At 38.5% G+C, this 23,943-nt stretch overlaps 2 protein-coding genes across 7 annotated transcripts in view; one reads left to right on the top strand and one right to left on the bottom strand.

Moving 5' to 3' along the window:
* Positions 1 to 203: 203 nt before the first annotated feature.
* On the top strand, positions 204 to 7,706 carry LOC119742400 (COA8 family protein CBG23705, mitochondrial-like). Of its 2 annotated transcripts, none has more exons than XM_038218304.1 (4): positions 204 to 384; positions 3,584 to 3,841; positions 5,709 to 5,772; positions 6,215 to 7,706. In XM_038218304.1, the coding sequence occupies exons 1-4, from the start codon at positions 274 to 276 to the stop codon at positions 6,379 to 6,381; spliced, it is 600 nt and encodes a 199-aa protein (XP_038074232.1). In that variant the 5' UTR covers positions 204 to 273; the 3' UTR covers positions 6,382 to 7,706. The 2 variants fall into 2 exon arrangements, with proteins under 2 accessions (XP_038074232.1, XP_038074233.1); XM_038218305.1 differs by lacking the exon at positions 204 to 384 and adding an exon at positions 2,178 to 2,214.
* A 960-nt stretch (positions 7,707 to 8,666) lies between these two features.
* LOC119742399 (reticulon-1-A-like) overlaps positions 8,667 to 23,943 on the bottom strand; it is a 33,873-nt gene continuing 18,596 nt past the window's right edge. For all 5 annotated transcript variants that reach the window (XM_038218298.1, XM_038218300.1, XM_038218301.1 and 2 more), the window contains 6 exons: positions 21,566 to 21,773; positions 20,884 to 21,022; positions 19,869 to 19,938; positions 18,282 to 18,328; positions 16,501 to 16,559; positions 8,667 to 13,188 (listed from right to left, as the gene is read on the bottom strand). In XM_038218298.1, the coding sequence (XP_038074226.1) occupies positions 13,146 to 13,188; positions 16,501 to 16,559; positions 18,282 to 18,328; positions 19,869 to 19,938; positions 20,884 to 21,022; positions 21,566 to 21,773 (566 nt within the window). In that variant the 3' untranslated portion in view covers positions 8,667 to 13,145. The remainder of the gene's footprint in view (positions 13,189 to 16,500; positions 16,560 to 18,281; positions 18,329 to 19,868; positions 19,939 to 20,883; positions 21,023 to 21,565; positions 21,774 to 23,943) is intronic.

Here is a 23,943-nt window from a genome sequence, read left to right as displayed (position 1 = left end):
GTGCTGCGACGAATTGACTCTGTTTTTACCCCAGACACCGCATACAAAAAACAAACGCTAATGTAAAGCATATCCAAGGCACCACACTATTCGTCATTTGCATACGTGTGCAAAAATCTTGCACATATGCAAATGTCCAATACCAGGGTGAGAGAGCAGGTAGTGACGGGCGCGTACTGTTCGACACCCTGGGAACGAGGTTGCCATGTACCATTTGTGCATGCATGCAGTACACACGTACACGCTGACGTCGCGCGCGCATACGTGTGCGCCATGCTGCACGTACGGAAGGGGAGAAGTTCTGTTTGTATTTTTAAAGAAATAATAGCTTTTCATTTCCACCTGAAGCCTAGATATCAATGTAGTCTTGTAGCCCAATGTCAGGTGAGAGTGACGTTAGTTAGGCTTCATCTATATCTTGTACATTAGTAGGGTAATCGTGCAGGGAAAGAAAGTAGAGCGGTTGTGTACAAACTCTATGGAGAGTCAAGAACATTTTTAAAAATTAAAGATAGTGGATATTTTGCCGGAGGTAATGACGGCAAACTAACGTTTACTAAAGGTTTGCCGGCGGCAATCCATATCAACAGAGGGCGCTGTACTCTTTAAGATAGGGCTGAATTATAAGATGTATTAAATTCCCACCAGAAGTTCCCACCAGAAGTCAAGAACATTTTTAAAAATAAAGATAGTGCCTAGTGGCTAGTGGATATTTTGCCGGAGGTAATGACGGCAAACTAACGTTTACTAAAGGTTTGCCGGCGGCAATCCAACTAACCGCTCTGCTTTCTTTCCGCAGTGCGTTTATCTTCAACATATGAAGGCAGCACTAAGAAGGAAGAAGAAGTTGTGTAGCACATTTGGTGTAGTGGTCATGGTGGTTAAGCAAAGGCTTTTGTGAGCGGGATGACTCGGGTTCGATTCCGATCCCCGCCACATTTTTAAGGTTTTTTTCCCCATCCCCAAATAAATAAGAATATTATTCTTTTATTATTTTAACATGTCTCAAACATTTTATTGCAAAGTATGACATTTTGTTTTTCAGATTTGTGGCTCTGGAGGATTTTTTTTAAAGGGAAATAAAGTCCGAAATTATAAAATGGTCTGAATCCCATCTTGTGAATACGAGGTTACAACGATAATATTGGCATGGAGCCAGACTAAAATTTGTCACCGGAAAATGTTTAAGTAAAAAAAAACAGTAACTGCGCATGTTCAGTGCATATCCGGCAAACTAACGTTTACTAAAGGTTTGCCGTCTCCGGCAAAATATCCACTGCCAAAATTAAAGTATTTCTTAATAACAGGCTAATTGGAAATGTTTCTTAGTCCGAGATTTATCATATGTCATTTAAAATTTTGGCAATGACTGACCTTCATTGAGATGATACTTTGATAGGGTAATTAACAGGAGTATTTGACCACTTAGCCCATATGGAGGAAGCCCTAAGCTGAGGGCAGGGGGGGGGGGGATCCACTCCCCCACCAATTTTTCTTTTCGTGATACCCTTGGTAAAAAATATTTTGCCGACCCGAGCTTTCCTGACTTTTTAGCCTCGAGTCTTGCGCATCTTTTGATACCAAAAGAAAAAATTCCGACCATGGTTACCGCGCAGCGAAAAATACAACTGAATGTACCTATATATATGTCGTGTACACAAAGCAGAATTACCATTGGTGCATATGAATAAATAATTAGCCGATAATTCCAAAACCCTTTAACCTATATTAATAAATACCTTGGAGAGTTGATGGTTTCTGATTGGTCGAGACTCGATCACGTGGCCGGTCATTAACGGTGATAATGGACCGGCTTCAAAGATCAAGCGAATAAATGGCCCCTGAACCAGCATTGATCAAGCCCCGTTCAGCCCCATGCAAGCCAATGATTGGTCAAAATATAGTAACAGTCCTGCGGTAGCTTTTAACAATTGAGCACTGCACATGCGCTCAACCCCCATCGCGTGAGACTGACGCGCGCGTACGCAACACAGTTGCTAGGGATGCGTGCGTGCGCGCGCGTAAGGAAGTTTTGAAACGACATCGTACAGCAGTGCAGTTTATACTGAGGATGTTTACGACGAAAGCGTAGATCTACGATTTATTTTCTTTGAAACACTTCACCCACCGACATATTTACCTTTCCTAAACCAAGCATCTTTGTAATTCCGGACACAAGGAATGTGTAAACGAGATTTCAGCTTCCTCCATCAGGTAAAGATATGAAAACATTGTTGTAATTTGTTTCGCTACGGCAGCAGTTTCTGTTGAGTTTACGTCGTTATAGCTGTTAAGCTAAAATATGGCCCATGAACATGAACACAAAAAAGTCTGGAAATATCGCCGGAAAAAAGTAACAAAATTGGAGCATTTTAACTGTTTATTTCGTTATAAAGGTATTTATTAATGGGAATAACAGTGTGAGGATCCGGTCTTCACTGCGTGATAATGACCGGGTGTGGGGGTGACCGCTGTTAATGGACCTCGACTTCGTCTCGGTCCATTAACAGCGGTCACCCCCACACCCGGTCATTATCACGCAGTGAAGACCGGCTCCTCACACTGTTATTCCCTTAGTCATGACATTTCTTGGGTATGTTCACATTAGGCAAAATAATAAAAACAAATGTCATTAGCGGCCTGCCTTTTTGAAAAAAAGGAAGCGGGAGGCCCTTTTTTCCCCCCTCCTTTTTAAAATGGCTGCCATTGGACTCAGGAAATGACATAACAGCTTTAGATGGGCTAGATGCAACAGATAAAGAGGCCAAAATGATGTCACTGTTGAAAATTTATCATTTTTTCGGTAAAAAAAAAGAAAAAAAGAGGCGGCCTCCAAAAAGGAAGCGGGCGGAGACAGGACACTAAACATTTATTTTAAAAAACTTCCCCTTAAAGGGAAAATACAACATTTGCAAACATCAAAAAATAAAACTACCAAATCATTTTGAAATACCTTGCTGGACTGTTAGTGAATGATAGTGTAAAGCATCCTGTAAAATCATGGCACCTGGTATACTGACATTTTCAAGAAAAGTGGTATTTTTTTATCAATTTCCAACGCTGGTCGGCCGACCAGCATTGGAAAAAAACTGGCTTTTTTTCAAATACTGGCCCCAATTGACCATCGCACTTGTTTGCAATCGATTACACACCTATGAACGGGTACAAGCCAGCTAGACTGGTTCCCTGACCTTACAATTCACCAATATATGTAAACTGCTCTGTTTCTTCTTATATGTAGTCAGGGAACCAGACTACAGGAAAATGATTGTTTTTCTTGGTTTTTATAGCATTTTCGAACCCAAAACCTCAACATAGTCAGTGTAACTATATTTGCTATATATTTCTAACCCCCAATTCCATCCATTTCTGAAAATTACAGCAAAAGCAAATGATGTATATTCCCTTTAAGTTGTTCTATGCATGAACCGTCACTCAGTGGCCGGGATCTGAGGGGGGGGGGGGGGGGGGGGACGGAATGCGCATGACCACACCCCCTGGATCCCCCGGAGTACATGTATCCACATTACATTACCATAAGCCAAACATGTAATAACTAACGTGTTACAATTTTATTTTCCAGCTATTTTCTTCAGATTCAACAGCCAGCACTGAAAACGCCCAGGATGAGTCCAAAGCTCAGGAATACAGGACAGAGCCACCGCACCACCCGGACCGAGACTGGATTGGTCCGGTCGACAAGCGGTCCAATCTTCGGCAAATCCGCTTCGCTCAGCCACAGGACGAAACGGTCGGGGAAAGGAAACACAGAGAGATGAGGGAAGAGATTTACGAGTGGAACCACGCCTTCTGGGCTAAGCACAACCAGAACTTCATTGAGGTGAGAACAAAATTAACGAGTGATGCGGGCCCCACTAGTCCTATAGCCCCATAAATGTGGCCAATTTACAGGACTACCTCCGTAAATAAAGGCCACACTTCCACCATGAACAAAAACATGTCGAACTTTGTCAAATTTTGATTTTCACATTTAGGCTTAGTTTGTAGTTTATTTTTGCTTTAGAAGCATACTCACCCCCTTTATAGGCTAATCAGAAAGTGCTTCCTTTTTCAGATGTCTATTTTTTGTGAAATTTCCAGATTCGTTTGCACACGTTTGCGTATCAAAATTTCAACATGAAATTTCACGAAAATTAGACATCTGAAAAAGGCAGCACCTTCCGATTAGCCTATAAAGAGGGTGAGTATGCTTCTGAAGCAAAAAAACCCTACAAACTAAGCCTAAATGTGAAAATCAAAATTTGACAAAGTTCGAAATGTTTTTGTACATGGTGGAAGTGTGGCCTTTATTTACGGAGGTAGTCCAGTAAATTGGCCACATTTATGGGGTTATCCACATCCAATTGTGCGTTGCAATGCCCATTGAAAATCTTGCTAAATGCAACTTGCAGTTTTAGGGTTTTAGGAGCTTCAGCGCTTGCGCTCTCGTTATTTCTTACACAGTGTTCCCAAGTGAGGTATCAAATTGAACTGGACAGTTTCCGTGACAAATGGTGCACTTCAGATTTTTTGTTCACTGAGAAATGTCCAAACAAGGATGATTATAAAAACTGCTTAGTTTCTTTTTAAGCCAGGTGGAAGAAGCACTGATTTCAGAGGGTGAAATTATGCACACAAACTGCACCAACAAAAGAGCACATAGAATGCACTTACCTGGCAGAACTTTTTCACACAAAAACACGGTAAACTCCCTGTGAAATTATTCTTTCTGGCATGCTGTCATTTTGAAGAAAACAATAAAAGAAGGTCTTTTCCAAAGATGCGTCTGAAGATGCATTTTGGGAAATTTCAGTCAGCAGTTAGTTTTTAATTCGGCGAAGCCGTGAATGGGTGCGCCCAAGCGTTGACATGATGCACCTGCGCGCAGTTGCTAGTTTTCTGTTGGTTCAGTGCGTTACATCGGGTAGCTGCAATCAGCTGAATGAGAACGTCTCCCGGATGCTGATTTCAGGCGCAATTCAAAACACGACTCTGCAACTTTTAAATTGAAATCGAGATCATAGCATATTATTTTCTCGCAACATACAGCATTCACTGAGCTAAAAGTTAATCAGATTAGTTGTTAAGCACCCTTCTTTTGTTTTTTGAGCACCTTTGTTGCTTCAAACGAAAAAAATGCACAAACTACAAAGATATACTGTACCTTTAACCCCTGCCCCATGATGTTTCTACCAATCAAAGCCATTACTATACAAGCAAATTTCTGACAAAAGTCTTATGTGCATGCACTTGGCATGGCGTTCGTGTCTTGTATTACGCTCGAGGACAGACACACAAAGGGAGAACAAAAGATCCTTTCAGTCCTCTAACGACGGTGCTTTTGTTCGAAACTGTCCTCGATCGTACGTTTACATGCTTAGTCTATGGGAAAGTGTTGAAGTACAGGGACAAAGGGAAACACAATAGGTTGTCCTCAGGCGTATAGTAAAACACGACTGTGCACACTTGGGTGTGTATGTGTGTGTGTGGAGGGGGGGGGGGGGAGGAGGTGGTATAAACGCATGTGTTGCTGCCCACTTGAAAAGTGGGCGGGGCTTATGAGGAAATCCAGAATGGTCTATTGAACATTGATGATAAGCATCACAAATACCCAGACAAGGTTTCAGTGGTATGTGTCAAGTGAATCATCAGTATGTATGTACATGTAGTCTAGATTTAATGTTCATTCATTACGTTTTCTCTGGCAGGCCAAAGAACGTTTTGTTAAAGAAGCACTCGGCACTAAAGGAGTTGGCCTCTTGGATGAAGATGGTAATTTCATTTTTTTAATTTACAAATCCTGTATTAAGTGTGATAAATCTTAAAGTGATTATGTTATTAAAAAGAAGGCACCGCAACATTTATGCCATTATTTCAAGCATCTTATCTCTAGCAATGTAAGAAGTATTTTTTTTTAGTTGCTTTTTGCTTTTGGTCCGTCCAGTGACTGATGAGTTATTGATCTGGCTTGCATAAGAGAGCCAAAGTTTTGGGGGTATTTTGTGTATGAGGTGCACTAAATGGGTTCATGTTAAAGTTTAATCTCACACTTTTACATCTAATTTCACTTTCCAAAACCAAAGTCTATTTCGTGTACTGCTCATTATAATTTGTGTGCCCATGTTTTCAAATTTTAATGTTAATCTCAACTTTCTCATTGCACTGTTGAACTGTCAAATGTATTTCCAACTTTTTGAAAATAATTTTACCCTAGGGGCAAAGCGAGTGTTGAGTGCAGATGAAATGGCCAAGTTCTACAGGGAATTCCTACAAGACAACCGGCATACACTCAAGCTATACAACCGGGAATGGTACCGAAGAAATACCGCCCTCTTGTGGCCGGCATGCAAGATTGCTATTCAGAGACTGTTTAGAAGGTGACCCCATATGGATCAACAGGAATTTTCTTTCAACAGTAAATACAAAAACCCTCCAGATTTTAATGTTTAAAAAATGGATGGGAACCCTTTGATCGGTCAAATGGGCAGGCTATTCATGAGCCAAGGAGACCACTAGCAAGTAAATGCAAAACCTTACAATTAGAGACCATGGAGCAAATTGTGGGATGCTCCTGTTTGCGTCTCAGAAATGTCTCGTGGGGTGCTGTGGTCCAATGGTTACGGTGTTCGACTCGTGCCATGGAACATGGGTTCGAACCGTGACGGGGAAAGTGGTGCTTGTGTTCTTGTGCAAGGCCCTTTACTACAATTGTCCTCTCTTTACCCAGGAGTATAAATGGGTACCTGTGAAGGTAGAGACCAAATTGCGCTGATCTCGAGCTGCTGCAGAAAAGTGGTCTCATTCCTGATAAACAGGGATAATAATGGTAAAGCACTTTGACACCTTAGGTATAAAGTGCTATATAAGCACCACATTATTATTGTTAGTATTAAAAATGGAAGGCTCCAATTTTGTAAGGATGGTTTCGAATACCAAGTTTTGCAAGATTCCCAACCGTATAGTGGAATTCAAAGTGAATTTTAACAAATCCAGATTTTAGTCCCACCACTAGTTGCAACACTTGATCATGTGGAGCAATGACGTGCAGTCATGCATGTATACTTGTGTTCATGTACATGTATGGTTGCCTGGGACAGGTCATGGCGTCTGTATTCATAATGAATAGATGAGATCAAGCTATTTCTTTGATGAAAAACAAGTTGATGAATTGTTGCTGGATATCACATAATGAGTTGTAAGGAGATCTTTGCAACTCCTCGTTTTAGAGCACACTCAGATCCCCATTTTGATATGAAGACCAGGTTGGTCCTTTCCTCGCCTTCCACCGCTGTGACCCAATATGTGGATTGGGTTTCAAATTTCTAGGGTAGTGCCATCCTTCGTGGTGACTCCAGGTCAATTACAATGGCTGCTTCTGTACATGTACAACATTCCAAAGAAGTGCTTACACTGTATATTTTGACTTAAAATGTCAGGGTGTTTTTTTTGGGGGGGGGGCAGAATGTCTGAAAAATTACACAATTGTTTGAGCAATTTCAGACTTGCATATGTAAAAAGGCAACAGGGCTAACAGTTGTACGTAGGTGTCACTGGCTGGGCCCGCTTAATTATTTTCAGACTTAAGTATCGTGGAACTTGCTGATTTAGAATGGATAACATCAAAACTCCAATCCTTAACTTAAAATTGTTCATTATATCCTCTGTGGAGCCTGAAAGAGAGAACGATAATTTTATGATACCTTTATGTTTCTGTTATAACCATTGATTGTAGGGTTTGATGATTGTATTCATAGCTTTAAAATAGTCATTTGTATTTTGTACTAATTAGTGTATTTTCTACCCTGGCCACTTGTCTTAAAATTGAACGCTTCCAAAAGTCCCCTCCCCCTCTGCACCTGTAAACATTTTGAATTATTTGTGGCCCGACAATTCAGTTACATGTATATCCGTTTTGCTTTATTTGGGTGAAAAGTAACCCAAACAAAATTTGTATTTTCAGTATCGAAATTGTCCAAAATAGAAAAAAAAGTAGGGTTTTTTTCCTGTGTAAATAAAACATGAAAAACAACCCGATGTTTTGTTTATTTTTATTTAATTTGAAGAAAATAATTATAATTAAAAAGTCAGACCTCTGTTGACGCTAGAGGGCGCTCTTTTTTCTTACAAAATTATTCACATTTCATAACGCTTTAGGGTAAAGGGAATTAAAAAAAATAAATTGTCATTTACATGCCTCTTCTGTTGAATTATTCAAAAAATACTTTAAAGACACTTTGGCAAGTGGCAACTTTTTTTTATTGGGGGGGGGGGCACCTTGGGGGCCCTGGGAGTTGTTTGGGGGCGTGTGAAAAGTAAGGGGGGGCCACATGTATTGCTTTTGTTGAGTTTTGTGGTTGCCTTTTTGGGGACGTCACTAAAAACTAAATATAAAAATTGGGGTCGTTTTGCTACCAGAAAAGCAGACTAAACGTTTGCAATTTTTTTTTTTATTTTTATACTTTTTGGCTTTTCTGCCAGCAGACAAGGTTTTACATTTTGCCCTTCACTGGTGTTCCAAAAAAGGACATTTGCTTTTCTGCTACCAGAAAAGCAGATCAAACATTTTGTCTTGGCGGTTCAAAAGTGGCCATCTCCTGTCTCTTCGGGTACGGAGCATATATTTTGAACACTCTTACAACAAATCATTAACAATAACTGACAATGTCTTGTTGGGCTTTAACAGTCACGTTTTTATTTAATTTTGTAATTAATACAGCATCACACTGCGAGGGAATGCCAAATGCAAAAACCTAATCACTCTAAATTGTTTTCTACATTGTCTTTCTCTTACCAGCACAATTGTCTTAAACCAAAAAAGGGGAAAAAAATAAAAAAAATTGGGTTAACAAGCAATTCTCAACTACTGAAAGATTTCCATTATGCAACAATCTCCAAAAATTACAATATAAATCTCAAAACTTATAAACTTATAAGTCACTTCCACAGCTCATTTCAAATAACAATAGAAACATAAAAATGTCATTTTTATGAAATGTTATCTTCATTAATTGAACATGCCTGAATACTGTTAAACATTTCTTGAAACACTAAGGGTATGTACGTCATACACATGATACTCTTAAACAAAGTAATATCATTTGACTACAGCTGATTGGACAAACCTTCACAAATTTGCACCAAATGAAAGAACAGCATTGTTAATTTCACATGATGATATATATTTTTTTTACAAATGCCACAACCAGTTGACTGGCATATATTTTTAACATCTTTTTTTAATCGGTGCAAGTTTTTATTGACTGGCCCTATTTAATATCAAAGCGCTGTACTCTTAATTATCAGACTTAATTATGAGAATTGAAAACTGCCAATAAATCAGAGAAAATATGAAATTTCTACATCTTCTGACCAATCCAAGCACACTACCACTGTTCAGATAATCCATCATAGGGCAGTTGCTTTGTACAATAGCTAGCATAATGCTGTCGCCATTGATGGGGGCCCTCGTGAATGTATGGTGATAGTGTGCACGAATTGGTGTATATGCACCCTTGTACGATTTAAAACATACAACCCTTTAATGTTACAGAAATGGCTAGTAGAAAATAAAATCACGTCTGTACTATTAATTGACGCATTCAGTTTGCGACAGGCTAATCATTCGAAGTTGAGTATCCAATATATTCCTGATGAATTCATCGACTTGTGCTTTTTTTTGTAAACGGGAAAAGGTTCAACATTCAAACAACACGGACTTCCAGAGGTACATTCAAGTAATATTACAAAAAGTCATGCAAAAGCAGCAACTTTACAAGGCGTCTACTTTTCTAATCTAAGATTACTTTGGATTTCTGAGCACAATAATGTGCACTAGTAATAAGGAAAAAAGTCACTCTGCTACATTTTAAATATTTACAGAGCTTTTTTTTTTTTTTAAACAATTTATAGAAATCAAACCCAGAGAAATCAGAATTTTCAATTCCAGAAAATTGCACTATTATCAGGGATAGAACTTTAAGTTTAAAAATTTTCAACTCCCTTTGGTGCTATGCTGAAGAGTTGCTAACATATTGATTTAAAAAAAAAATGAAAGCACACTAATATTTGCACTGAGATGCAAGACCATGTAAGTTGCAAGTTTTAAACCAAAATGCTTAGCAAATAGCAACTTATAAAACAAAAACTGCATTTTATGGCAAGCATGACCTACAAAAACGAACAAAAGGATTGTCACAACGACTGTTACATTCAGATTCTCAATGTAAAAAAAACCATGGTGTTGATGCGATGTTGAATATCACAAAAAAGTGTTTTGCAATGAACTGGATGATTTTATGATTTTCTCTTGTAAGTTAGGAAGGTCATGTTATCGTGTCTACGGGAATAACGGAACACCTTACAACAAATTACATATTTCTTGAAGGATGGGTGTTTCCAAATCATGGCTTCATATGCACTTCGGCTTCAGCCTCCAGTTTCACTATTTCGGATCACTACACAGGCATTTCCTGGTACTGAACACCAAATCTACTATGAGGTCATTTTGTTTGAGCAATAGAAGCTCATATTTGTTTTATTTATAATAAACCATTTTGGTGCTGAACCTGAAATGAAGCCAGCTTTTGGCAAATGACCCAGACAAAGAGCAAACTCTAGTCACCAAAGACAGAGTTGCTCCACCATAAAAAAACCCTCTTTTTTGACAAACCGTTCCGTTTCGATACTTACTTACACGAGAATACAATATTGAAACAGTCTTCATTTACCTTTATACTGCACTTACTTAGAAACATGAATATTGAACAACCTGCCTTTATTAAAGCTATCCGCAAATTAATGGCAAAAAGGTTCCTGCTAAGAAATTACAATAAACAAAGCCAATGAAAAAGTTTTTATCAAAATTGGAATAATTAAACTCGACTAGGACTGGCTATAGGTTTTGGTACTCCGTATGTTGCATCAAGTAGTAAATAATTGTGTATAGGAAACATCATTTATGCTGCACTTCGCAACGTAAAAAAAGGAACAGAGGATTAAAATGTTTGCAAATATTTGTTCATTCAGACAAAGGAATGCAGAGTTTACAATAACCTCTACTTCAATAAATTGTCCAGTCGAAATCTAGTCTGCAAGGCAACACAATCATGACAATTTGATTGAAGGTACAATATACTGTCACAATCACATAACATTGGCTGTACACACAATTTCACGTGTTCTGCTACCTACATGTACTCTTAATGAGATTTATTGAACAATTTTTACGGGCGATTTACAGACTACTAATACTTGGACTACTATTCTACAACTTGAATTATGTATCCTAGTTTTTATGACAATATTGGATGATGAATAAGAAAAAATTAGCAAAATCCAAACTCTTCAATACATGGTTCTGCCATGTAGCTACGATTACAACTGTCATATCACTGATCATGCTGCAGCCATTTTGAAAATTAAGAAGTTTATGAGACTCGGCTGCATCCAAATGACATGGCTACGGCTTGTAGTAACACACGCATCTATGGGAAGTAGCCACAGCCGTGTCCATAGCCGCAAGTGTAACTGAAAGCCAAGTTATACGGACGTAGCCTCACGAAGAGGCAGCCTCAGTGTAAAATAGGCTGATACCTGTGCTGTGATGACACTGAATGGTTAGAGAATTCAGGGTACAAGACAAAATGGCTGCAGGTCGGTGTTAAGCCATATCCGAATCGGGCAATTTCTGTGTACGGCTATGGATACACACTTTGGTGAAAGTATGGCAAAGCCGTAAGCCATTAGCTCCATTCAGATATGGCTATACCTTGTAAACCATTACTGCACTCAATCAAATGATACATGAATAACACTGAACATCCTCTGTACAAAATAATGCTGCAACCAGCAATCTCAATATTTAGTGTTTTTTTCTTCTTTTAAAACTTGTAATATTAGCGTTATATCAATATTAATCATGTTGACATGCCTACGATTACTTTACACATACACACTTGCGGAAGGCAATCTTTATCGATTGCTCCAGCGATTTTGAATCATTATTCACAGATAATTTCTTGTTTTCAAGAGTGTTGAATGTTCAGCAGTTTTACAATCCTGTTTTTATCAAAGAGAGGCATTTAAGATGTACACATCAAAAGCTTAACACTGGCCAGCACAAAACAGCAATGTTGTCCCACGATCAAAAGATGATGCCAAACGCACAGCACAACTTCTACACACAGTACAGATGAGGCAGTATCTTGAAATTGAGAAATTTGAAAATCACCGTACGCTATGTTTGCAATGCTTAAACTGCTACCCAACATTTTTTAAGCACGTTGGTCTCACAAATAGCTGATGTTTTGCAGATGTTTTAAATTTGATCCGACACTTTTGACGATTCATCCGTCATTGTTTTTTCCTGAACTGCATGTGTTTAATTTCTAGTTTTCAAAGTGCGTATTACTTTATAAGAAATTCTTCTCTTGTTACTGGCAAAAACTTTGGTGACTCAATTTTTAATGGAATAAAACTTTCTTTCGCAGGTCTGTAACGAAAATGATTCATAAGTGCTTTTGCTTTAAAAATGTAAACAAACAAAAACCACCCCAATACCATCTTAAAAAATTAGCACACCAGTTATTTGTGAGTTCGGTCTAAAGATTTGCCAATTATTTCTGGTCGCATCCTTTATATACAAAAAACAGATCGTTTCGGCTTGTAAGCTAATTTCATGACAATCATGGACATTCCGATCAGTATTTTATAATTCACTTGCACACTGTGTTTTAACTGGGAGCGCGGCATACCGACAGAACAACATCACCCACATTTTGAAACTTGATTTCCATCGAGCAATGTTTTTATTTTGTCGTAGGACGTAAGCAATATTTTACTGCGTTACCAGAAATGTCATCTTCGCTTAGCAAGACAATATTACACTCAACACCTAGTAAGTTGCCTGTGGAGTTTTACATTTGATCTTATATATTTTATCTTTACATGTATCTCAATGCATATTTAGTATTACTTGATTTTTCTTAATTTTTTTTTATGGAGATAAGCTGGTCTGTGTTTTGTAATCTTTTTCTTATAGTGCTTGGTGGCTGTTGATACAATCATGCCTCATATAACATGCTGCTGTACTTGATCGTGTCTTGACGTTGACATCAAGAGAACACGGCTCTGGGAAGGAGGTTGATTTACTCCTCTTTCTTCTTCAACCAGGGGATCTTGGTCTTGATGCTGTGAAGTGGGTAAAAAAATCAATAATTGAAAGTTGAATGAAGAAATTTCTGGGAGCAGGATTTGAGCCTGCAACCACCGGATTGTCGTTCCAGTGCTCTACCAACTGAGCCATCCAGCCCCATGTTGCCGGTTCCCCATTTCGTTTATGTCTTTGTTCAAGGGGCGCTAGTCGGAAGCCATAAACCCGTTTTGAAATGTGTAAATATAAAAGAAGGAGAGTATTGGATCCACACAGGTACTGTAGAGGGAGCTCTGTTGTCTTCTAATGACAGCCAGGCAAGAATGATCCTTTAATCCTGATGACATGTGTGAAATGGTTTGGCCATTCTAAAGTCAAGTCACACATTCTGGGACAAGTTTTGTTACGATTCTGTTAACCATGAAATTATGTGCCCAAATCGCAGTGCTAAAATGTAAAACCAATAAGAAAAGATTCATAATACAGTGCACCAGTAACTGTTTGCCTCATAGGCCACTATTTAACCTCACAATCCACTTCTTGCATGCTTTACCCTGTAATCAATCCACCCTGCATTGTTTACAGACAGAACCACGCACATTCAGAAACCGTGTTAATGACAAAACATCTTTTTTTTTCCACAAAACATTTAAAACACCAAGATTAAGTTTACCGCAGCACCATGTGGGTCATTCCGTGCCAAATCACCCAATGAGTTAAACCCCACCCCCTTCAAAATTGCTCATATTTAGTATATGGGTTAATTTAGGCTGAAAAAGCTGAAGTTTAGAGTTTTAGCACCATCCGATGAACGCTTTTGCGATATTGCTCACAATTGTTTGGCAATTTTGGTCAAAATGGGCATGGCCATCAATTTTCAAATGACCATATCTCCATAACCTGTGGGCCAAATATGTTGATCTTGGTTTCTTTGGAAAGGTAACATCATAAGGAATCCAAATTTACCATTACTTTTCATGTCTGAGTACTTTGAAGTATGATGACCTTTTGACCTTTACTTTGAACTTGAATTTGACCTTGTGGATCAAGTAAACTTGAGACAAACTTTGACGAAAATTATACTTCAACATGTTTTCTACAAAATATCCAAAAATTGGTGGTATAAAATGTTTTGTTTTGTTACTAGCTCATGTCAAAGTTTGCATGTGTGTTGCAAAAGGTGATATCCCTATACATACATGCACATTTCAGGGACAAAAGAAATCCCTGCATTAAATCCACTAGCACACCGCAGGGACAAACAAAATCTGCTTTAATCCACTAGTACACTGAATAGGGATATCACATTTTGCAACAAGTATGCCAACTTTGAGATGAGCTAGAAACCAAACCAAAAATATTATACCTCCAATTTTTGGATATTTTGTAGAAAACATGTTGAGGTATAATTTTCACCAAAATTTGTCTTAAGTTCACTTGATCCACAAGGTCAAATTCAAGTTCAAAGTAAAGGTCAAAAGGTCATCATACTTCAAAGTACTCAGACATGAAAAGTAATGGTAAATTTGGATTCCTTATGATGTTAACTTTCCAAAGAAACCAAGATTAACAAATTTGGCCAACAGGTTATGGAAATATGTTCATTTGAAATTTGGTGGCCACGCCCATTTTGACCAAAATTGCCAAACAATTGTGAGCAATATCGCAAAAAGCGTTCATTGGATGGCGCTTAAACTTAAAATTTCAGCTTTTTCAGCCTAAATTACCCCATATACCAAATATGAACCAATTTGAAAGGAGTGGGGTTTAAACTTCCCTTTTTTGGGGGGGGGGGGGGTGGTTTGACACGGAATCAACCATGTAACAAATGGGCAATTCCAGTGTTATGAAAGGCAGTGTAATGTGTCTGCAAAGGAGTCAATTAACCATGATATCTACCGTAATTTTCGGAATATAAGCCGCGGCTTATACGTTGATTTTGCCCATGAAAATGTTTACTGCGGCTTATACACCGGGCGGCTTATACGCCGAGCCTTGAAGAATAAAAATGAAATTCACATGTGTATTTAATGTACTGGTATAAGAAGAGATATGGTGCTGAAATGAATTATAAATTAAGAAAGTCATTAACAAACCGAAACCACGTCTCACGTAAAGGTACCGAGCGGTAAAAAAAGTACGGTGATGAAAGCTGTCTTCGACACTTGCCACCAGCCGTACGTGATACTGGTACAGTGCAGCAGCGATATGCAGGCATGCTTTCCCGACAGCGGACCACACCATTTTTGGTAACAAAGGGGTGTTCTTTCTTGGGAACAATAATTACCAATATTTTCGCTGTTTAAAAAAAAAGAAAAAAGACCACTAAAATTTTTATGGCGTTTGAAACATTTTTTTATTACATAATCAGTTGTTCAACGTCACAATATATTTTGTTTTCTTGAAATGTATTCAAGAAACGATGTAAAACTCAAAAGAGGGACTAAATCACCCCTTACAAAATTAATGGAATCGTCTATTTAAATGTCCGCTTCGTTTTGACTATTTCTGAAGAAAGTTATGATCGAAACTTGAATTTTTCTCGCAACTAATCGCAACAATTTGATAAGTTTTGAGGTAAAAACGGACCTGTTTATTCTTAGGACAAAACAAATCAGCATCTGTTGCCACAAAGCAAGATTTGTAGCGCTCCAGTCAGACAACACACGGTGGGTTTCATACTCTCTCACGTGCTGTGGGAAAATGGTGTCATTCACCGGCGTGCGTGGCGCAGGCTGCCGGGCTAAGACGGGGAAGCCGGCAGCAGTTTCCGGTGTTTATTTCTCATCAATTCCCATATTTGTTTGTAAAAGTATCGATTGTAAATGATTGATATAACTTTTGTGGTCCTTTTAATAGCTTCTAAAGTGTAAATGGAACTGGTTCAGAGCATTTTGACTTGAATTTGGAGGCCTTACAAAATTGAAACCGCAGCGGTCGGTGCGGCTTATACGCCGGTGCGGCTTATACGCCGACTTCAAATCTTAATTTGCAGATTTTTGCGTACTGCGGCTTATACGCCGCGCGGCTTATATTCCGAAAATTACGGTAATTAATGATTCAGAGAAATGATCCCCAACTCCTAGTCTTTAATCTCCTTCACCATTACTAGATAATGGATAAAAAGGATTAGAAAAATACATTTTCAGGTTTATTCACTGAGCTCTTAAAAGCTCTGTTACGGACATCACATAGCGCTGAAATCACCCAAATCTCTTTTGTGAGTTTGTGAGGAACATGTCCAAAAAGCCGTACAAATTACCGAGTCAAAGCACCTAGTGCAAACTGAAGACTTTCTCGCAATGTCTACAAAGCTAAAGAGAATTTCAATGATTTCAGTGTTGACTTACTTGGCAATGACGGTATTGATCTGGGTGTGTGCCTTGCCGACTGCTTCATCAATCTGTACCTGCATAAAATATGACAAGAAGGGACAGAATACATGTACACCTTGCTGAAATCAATCCTGGGTTTATGATGAGGTGAATATGAAAGACATTAATGTGCGATAATGTTAAGGGGACATTACGGCCTGGAATATGCCCAATTGGGCTAAAAAGCGTGTTTTAAACAGAATATATACGTCCACACACGCATCCTTTAAAAGCCCGACGTTTTGGTGTTATTTTTACAAGAACCATGCGAGAACGAATTTTGGGGGTCACAATTTTGTCCTGAAAAATCAAACTGTTTAGTGCTACTTTTATTTCCAGCAGCACAGTTGACACAGTCTGGGGACGTGTAAGAAACAACATTTATGTATCGGAGCTGTGTGTAATTTATGTGACATGCACAACGTGTATCGTACATTGAATGAAAACGACAGGAAATACATATGTCTACTCCGTTCTGTTCCATGTAAACAACCAGGTTTTTTCCCGTCTTTTCTCAGGAACGCTAAGACATTAGGTTAATTTCCTATCAACTAGACCTTTAAAATGGTATAAGTAAACAATCCAAAACATCTAATGTTCGCTGATTTCAGGCTGTAATGCCCCTTTAAAAGTTGTCATAATCAGTGTTTTTTTTCACCTTAGAAATTATAAGCACTCATCCTTGAAAACAGGTCAAAACCACTTCATACTTATTCATGACGTGACAAATATGACAGTGAACATCTCTCAGATTAGCAACAATTTCTGCTCTTACATGTATATTCATTTTTTTAGTGAAAAAAGGGACTTAAAGATCTGAAACTCATGCCCATTCATTGTATGCGGAAGTCTCACGTAACACGTACATGGTTCCTCAGGATAATGACACCGACATAGTACAGTTTGCACATAGGTCATGTGCACGTATCATGTTAACATAAGTATTTCACCTGAGGCAACATGCTGATGTAGATGCCAACCGCATTGCATGGATGCGACTATTTTTGGCTTCAGTAACAATGTACAGCAATGATACAATGAACAAATTCTTTAAAAAAAAAAGCAATCAGTTGCGCGCATGGTGAGTGAAATTCAACTCTTTGTCAGAAACACCAAACAACATGGTATGGTAATTTCAAATCTCAAAGAACAAAACAAAGTTTGTGAATGTAGGAAAATATCCAAGCAGTACTCTGGTCAAGTTTTTTTTGTGTGATTTCGCATTGTAAAACCATGTTTCTTGGAAGACCAATTCCGCAGTGTTAACTGCTATCAACTGGTTCTTAGCTGACTTTTGCTAAGAACAAATATTTCCTAAGCAAGCTGAGAAGCGCAATATTGGAAACCTTCTTTTAGTAATACTTGTATGATTTCATGATCAACATGATTTGGACGTGTGAAGGGACTTATCAATACTGTCATTAGACCACACAAAAAAATTAGTTCTGCTTCCGGTTTCCCCACGTACCCTATTCTGACAGCCCCTACCCTATTTTTTTATGGGAAAAATGAGAAAACAAAAAAACACCAAAAACTATCGATTTCTACCTTTTACCCTTGATTACACGCAGACGCCTCCATATGATCGTACACAAAAAATTGGCAAAAAAAAAATTAAATTCCCTACCTACCTACCCTATTTTTGAATGCCATGTAATCGGAAGCATAACTATTTTTTTTTTGGCCTGATGTGTTGTGTTTATGTAACTCTTTTTCAAGTAAGATTTGTTATTCGGACGAGAGGTCAACGACCCTACCTGGTACTTCTCGTACACAATGGGCAGAGTGAACAGGTCAATCCAGGCTGTAAAGAAAGTAAACAAGGGAAATCAGTGTCATTACAAACTATGGAATGACAAGCATTGACCGTTGAACATATTTGATATTGCAGCAATCACTATCAGCTATTCAGAAGAAATCCCAGGACATTGTCCCGTCCCAAGTTATAAAAAAACATCAGGCATCCAGATGGGGGTAATGTCCAACATGTTGTCATCCTTTCACAGGATTGTTGAACAGGTCAACCATTTGTGCCCAGTCTATTGGATGCGTCATTGGTTATCAAAAACCAACGTATTGCTACGAGTACCAGTATGTTGCTACAAGTATGTACATGTAAACCGGAAAAATCAAGGAAAGAATGTTGCATGTTGACGCCACTTTTTTCATCATACATCGTCTCAATGGAGGTCAGTCATTGCAAAAATGATGATTAGACATGAATCTGGGACTGAGAAACATTTCCAATTGTGTTAGAAAATACTTCTTGACTCTCCATAGACTTTGTACACAACCCCCAAAGTGGCGCCTGGATACTACACTCTTTCCAAAGTCAAGACTGTGAAGATTTGTGCTGGTCCCAGAGGGCCAGCCTAGTGTCCTCTTTGTACCTATCTCAGTGACTGACTGACTGACTGACTGATTGTCACTTGTAAATTAGACTTCCTACATCTCACCTTAGCCCAAGAATTTGAGTTGGATGACCACCCTTGACCCCTTACACCAAAGTGGCCTTGGACAAGCTGTACTAGACTTGCTTAGTCTGAATTTTATAACAATTAACCCCTAAAGAGTTTGTTCACACTTGAAGGTACAGTACCGGTACATCATTTGCAGCTATCCAAAAAGTAACTGATGAAATTATTGTTGCAAAGCGTACTTGATTTAAAGATAGTAATGGCACTAAACTCCCTGTGAAATTATTCTTTCTGGCATGCTGTCATTTTGAAGAAAACAATAAAAACAAGGTCATTTCCAAAGATGCATTTTTGAAAATTTCTGTTAGTAGTTTGTTTTTAATACAGCGAAGCTGTGAATGAGTGTGCGTAAGCGTTGACACGATGCACACGCATGTGCGGTTGCTATAATTCGCCAGTTCAGTGCATGACATTGCGTAGCTGCAATCGGCTGAATGAGAACGTGTCCCGGACGCTGATTTCGAACGCAATTCAAAACATGACTTTGCAACTTTTCAATTGAAATTGAGATCCTAGAATATTGTTTTCTCAGAATATACAGCATTCACTGAGCTAATACTTAATCAGGTTAGTTGTTAAGCACCCGTTTTTAGATTTTGATCACTTTTGTTGTTTCAAACGGAAAAAAAAATGCACAAATGACAAATGATGTACTCTACCTTGAAATATAAGTGAGATGGCAAAAGGTACATATACCTCAAAAATCAACCGACAGCTGAGAAATGGTTTTAATCAATTTTTTTTGCTCCTTGAATAATGATAAATAGTGGACAGTGAATGGAAATGTTTTTTAGTAAACTTCAGTCGAAATAGTGACATATATCAGGGAACAGTACAACAAAACAAAGGGGGACATGGATTGCTTACCCAGCATGACCAGAGTGAGTCCGTTGAACCAGGCTCCCACGTAGGTCAACAGCCACAGCACAACGGCAAACTGAGTCATCATGACAAAACAAAACACGAAAAGAAAACAATGAGTCCTCAAAAATCAAACCTCGCATTCAAGCAAATCTACCTGAGTCACTTTGAAGAAATATTTCTGTTATGTTAAGAAACCTATTGAAACTAAGTGCGCGTTAAACAGTCGAGGGGTAACATCATTCATATCCTGGTCTTTGGAGTGTAATCTTTTGTCAGCCAGCCAGACGCGCCAATACCCTCCAAATGGAATGTATTGGAGGGCTGTGCCAAACGTACCTAATATCCGAATAGCATTTTACAAAACAGAATAGTAAGAAAAGGTGAGCAGTCTTGAGAAGATGACGCAAAACATCTGAGATTTTATTTATTTGTACAAGTTGACTGGTATTCTACAATGCTACGATTTTATGGGCAGCGGCTTTCCACGCATGATTTCAAAACTTCCATAACACATGTTAACCCAAATTTGCAGGACAATCATACAATTTTCAGCTCAATGTCACGAATATTAAGATCAAATTAAAGTTTCACCAATTGAATACTTAAAAAAGCCTAAATCCCTAAAGGGTGTGAAAAATTGTATTAAAATTGGAGGATTCAGGACTGTTATGGTTAATTATTTGAAAAATGCACAGCACTAGTGGACTGGAGGATGCAACCCCAATGTAACGTTGGAGATACTGATTTAGTCGATTTAGTCCGTAATCAATTTGTCCCCCCCCCCCCCACCCCCCACGATATTGCCGGTATGATAAAATCCTCCACAACTAGAGCATAATCCAAATGTTGCGTGAAAGGCCAATGAATTAGATTAGCAATCTTTCAATACTCTGACTAAATGTATAAATGCACAGACAAAACCAAATCAGTGTTCAAAGAACTTGTGAGGAATGAAGCCATAGATTAGATTTTGATAATGCAATGAATCGGACCGGTCTTGGTTTGTTTTTTTCTGTACCTTGATAGAGTCAACGAGATCTTCCACTAGCAGCAGGTGTCGCAGGCAGCCACTGTGAGCATTGATGTGATCAATCACCTTGTCAGTGTACTTCTCAATCTGGGCTTTGGACAGAGTCATGTCCTGATCCAAGTAGGCCCTGAACAAGAAAACAGATCACAGATAAATTCTGGTACTGATTAAAATGGGAACACAGTTTTTAAAAGAAAATCACAGAAGTAAAAGTCCGTTCTTTCTTCACTTGACTGCGAATCGGATACGACGTCAGGAAACGTTCATTGTGAAATTCGGCGGAGTTGAAATGTGTTCAACTTTCGTGAATTCATAGCACGAATACCTGTTGTGACATCACAAAACTCACGTTCATGTTCGCTTTCTTGCCAAGTATGAAGCGGCCTTAAAAACACAAGTATACATGTACTTGCGTCAAATCTGGCATCGGCCTGTGCTATATGTGTTTAAAAAGACTGCACTTGTAACAAAATCTAAGGTAATCTGCGAAAACACTTAGAACAAGGTTTCATAGAATTTTCTTTTAGCCTTTTTTAATACTCGCTTCATGTAAGGTTGTGAGCTGAGAAAGGTTACATTTTGCAAATACAGAAACACGAGACCAGACAGTTCTTTGATTTTCTCAAACTTAATGTTTGACTTTTTTTTAATGTAAGAGATTGGAACTTACTTGAAGGGGTTTCCTTCGCCAGTCTTCTGCACAGCCTGCATGACAGTCTTGTAGACGCGGAAACTGATCGTAACAGTCATAACAGCCAGGAGAAGATACGCAACCACACTGATGAAGGAACACATGCTGAGGGCCAGCAGGACCAGGAGAACGCTGGCAAAGACTGGGGCCGTCTTCTTAGGGTCTCGCCAGTAGATCAGCTCCACCACTAGATGATAAGGAAACAGTAGCAAATGATTTGGGAACGTTGGATTTACATTTACATTAAGTTTTGCAGTTAAATGCAAAACAAGGTTTGCGGGCAACATGTGAGAATTGTGGGGGAGTCAGGTTGGTGCAGTTGTTCTTTCCTCGCCTTCCACCGCTGTGGCCTGGGTTCGATTCCTGCCCTGGTCCACATGTGGATTGGGTTTCAGTCCCTACCTGATTCTGTGGGTTTTCTTTAGCAAACTTGTCTTAGGGTTTTTCTTCCAACCTTTAAAGCTGAACATTTCTCCATTTTCTTCTCATTATAAAAGTTTCTTCACGATTGAGAGGAATAGTTCCTAGAGCACTTTTGAGAAATCCTGGATTTCATTACCAGAAATAATAAATAATCAAATAGAAATAATCTCTGGTTGATTTCAAACGAAAAGGTTTTGAGAAAAAACATTCTTACCACTTTTTTTCTCGTCGAACCAACATTTTGTTTTCACAGAATCGATCAATGTTCACATGTTTGGTACCACAAACCTGATTTTTGTAATATGTTTAATTTGAGTGCGTGAACTCTTTAGGGATGAGTCGTGCGCACAGATAACGTGAAGTGTACAATTAACACCAACAGACCAAGGACAAGTGCCTAGATCCACCATGAAGCCGTTCAGAATATGTGCTTTTGTTGACAGGATTGTGTATTATTTTCAATACATTGATGAAAAGCTAACCACTGAATCACAGCAAATGAGATCTGAAAATGTGAAACGCAAAAGAAATCTGCCATGAGCTTAACTTCACATGTAATTCTTCTACTGGATTGACTCTACATGTACTAGTGGTGGAATAAATGAGATGTGAATATTGAAATGCTAATGTTGCATGTGCATAATAAAAATGTGCAATCTACAACTATGCGGTTTACAATATGTTCACATAAGTATATGAATTAAATGATTTTTTTTTTTTGGGGGGGGAAGTGAAATTTGTTGTTACTTTTAATTCCTTATCTATTCAATGTAGAGGAAAAGGATTGTAATTAGTTTTGTTATATCATGTGCTTGGATATTGTAATTTTATTGGTCTAGGACAGCCACGTGTATGGACAATAAAAATGCATGTCACGCACTGAGGGTGATATCGCATTGCCTTCACTGCACGCGTTGCGCGTGTGTGTGGAACCTACCGGCGCGCTAGCTTCACGCAATGAGAACTGCAACGTCAAACGCTCAGTCTCATGTCCAGCAGGACATCAAAACCTTCAGTCATCAAAGGTTACATGAACATCGCAATGATTAATTTATTTTTCACACAGTAAGTAACAACCATTAATCTTTTTGAGATATTGGCACGATATAACAAAACAATTGCTGACTGCTGTGATGTGGGATATGCCGTTTTTAACCCCCTTGGGGCGCTTAGTTTGCCTGGGGTGCTATGCGCCACTCGGGTGTAACAAACGTCATATCCCACATCACAGCAGTCAACAATTGTTAAATGTTACACCTGCATAGTAAGTCATTGACCAGTAAGCACACTTCACAATTTTACAACAAAGTAAATTTAACAGACAACATTTTTTATACTTCAAACGCAATTACAGTCATGCAAGTGAACAATATTTATTTATAACAAAACAAACTAGTAAATATCCATAATTTCAAAGTCAGAAACAGAAAGGAAAAAAAAGAAGACATCAATTGACTAAAATGTCAGTTAGCTTTGATTCGGTTAATAAACAAGCACAAATTTTCAAAGAACATTTTGTTTTTAGTGAAAATAACACAGCTGACACAGCTAACATTGGGTGAATTGATTATTGCTGAAACGAAATACAAGTACACAACAAGAAAAAAATATCTCTTTTCCTGGAAACAAAACACTTTAAGGTGTTCATATCAGATTCTTTTACCAAGAGAAGCTACAAGCTACTGAGGTTAGCTTGAATATCGTGTCTTTGATTGAAAAATTCCTTCTCACAAAGTCAGAGAGGCTTAAATTTCCAATTCTGAGCACCGAGGAGAGATCAACTCTCACTCCCAAGCAGCGATCAATCAAAGCGCCACAATAAGTGAAAGGGATTCACAGGATTTAAAAGAAATCTTTTTATAGGAAGATGAACAAGTGGGTGTATTTTGTACATTGAGTCTAGATCTGCCTCTTGGCGAGTTTAGAAAAACTAT

This window comes from Patiria miniata, unplaced genomic scaffold (genome assembly GCF_015706575.1).
Source record: "Patiria miniata isolate m_02_andy unplaced genomic scaffold, ASM1570657v1 HiC_scaffold_6, whole genome shotgun sequence".
Taxonomy (NCBI): Eukaryota; Metazoa; Echinodermata; class Asteroidea; order Valvatida; family Asterinidae; genus Patiria; species Patiria miniata.
The sequence above is the reverse complement of the archived record's forward strand: the minus strand, read 5'-3'. Positions and strand labels throughout refer to the sequence as shown.

Bases quoted from the DNA above. Each gene is read 5' to 3' on its own strand.
- LOC119742400 (XM_038218304.1), top strand. From the start codon at position 274: ATGCTGCACGTACGGAAGGGGAGAAGTTCTGTTTGTATTTTTAAAGAA. The intron at 385-3,583 runs GTGAGAGTGACG...TTTATTTTCCAG, and splicing joins GTCTTGTAGCCCAATGTCAG to CTATTTTCTTCAGATTCAAC. The intron at 5,773-6,214 runs GTAATTTCATTT...ATTTTACCCTAG, and splicing joins TGGCCTCTTGGATGAAGATG to GGGCAAAGCGAGTGTTGAGT.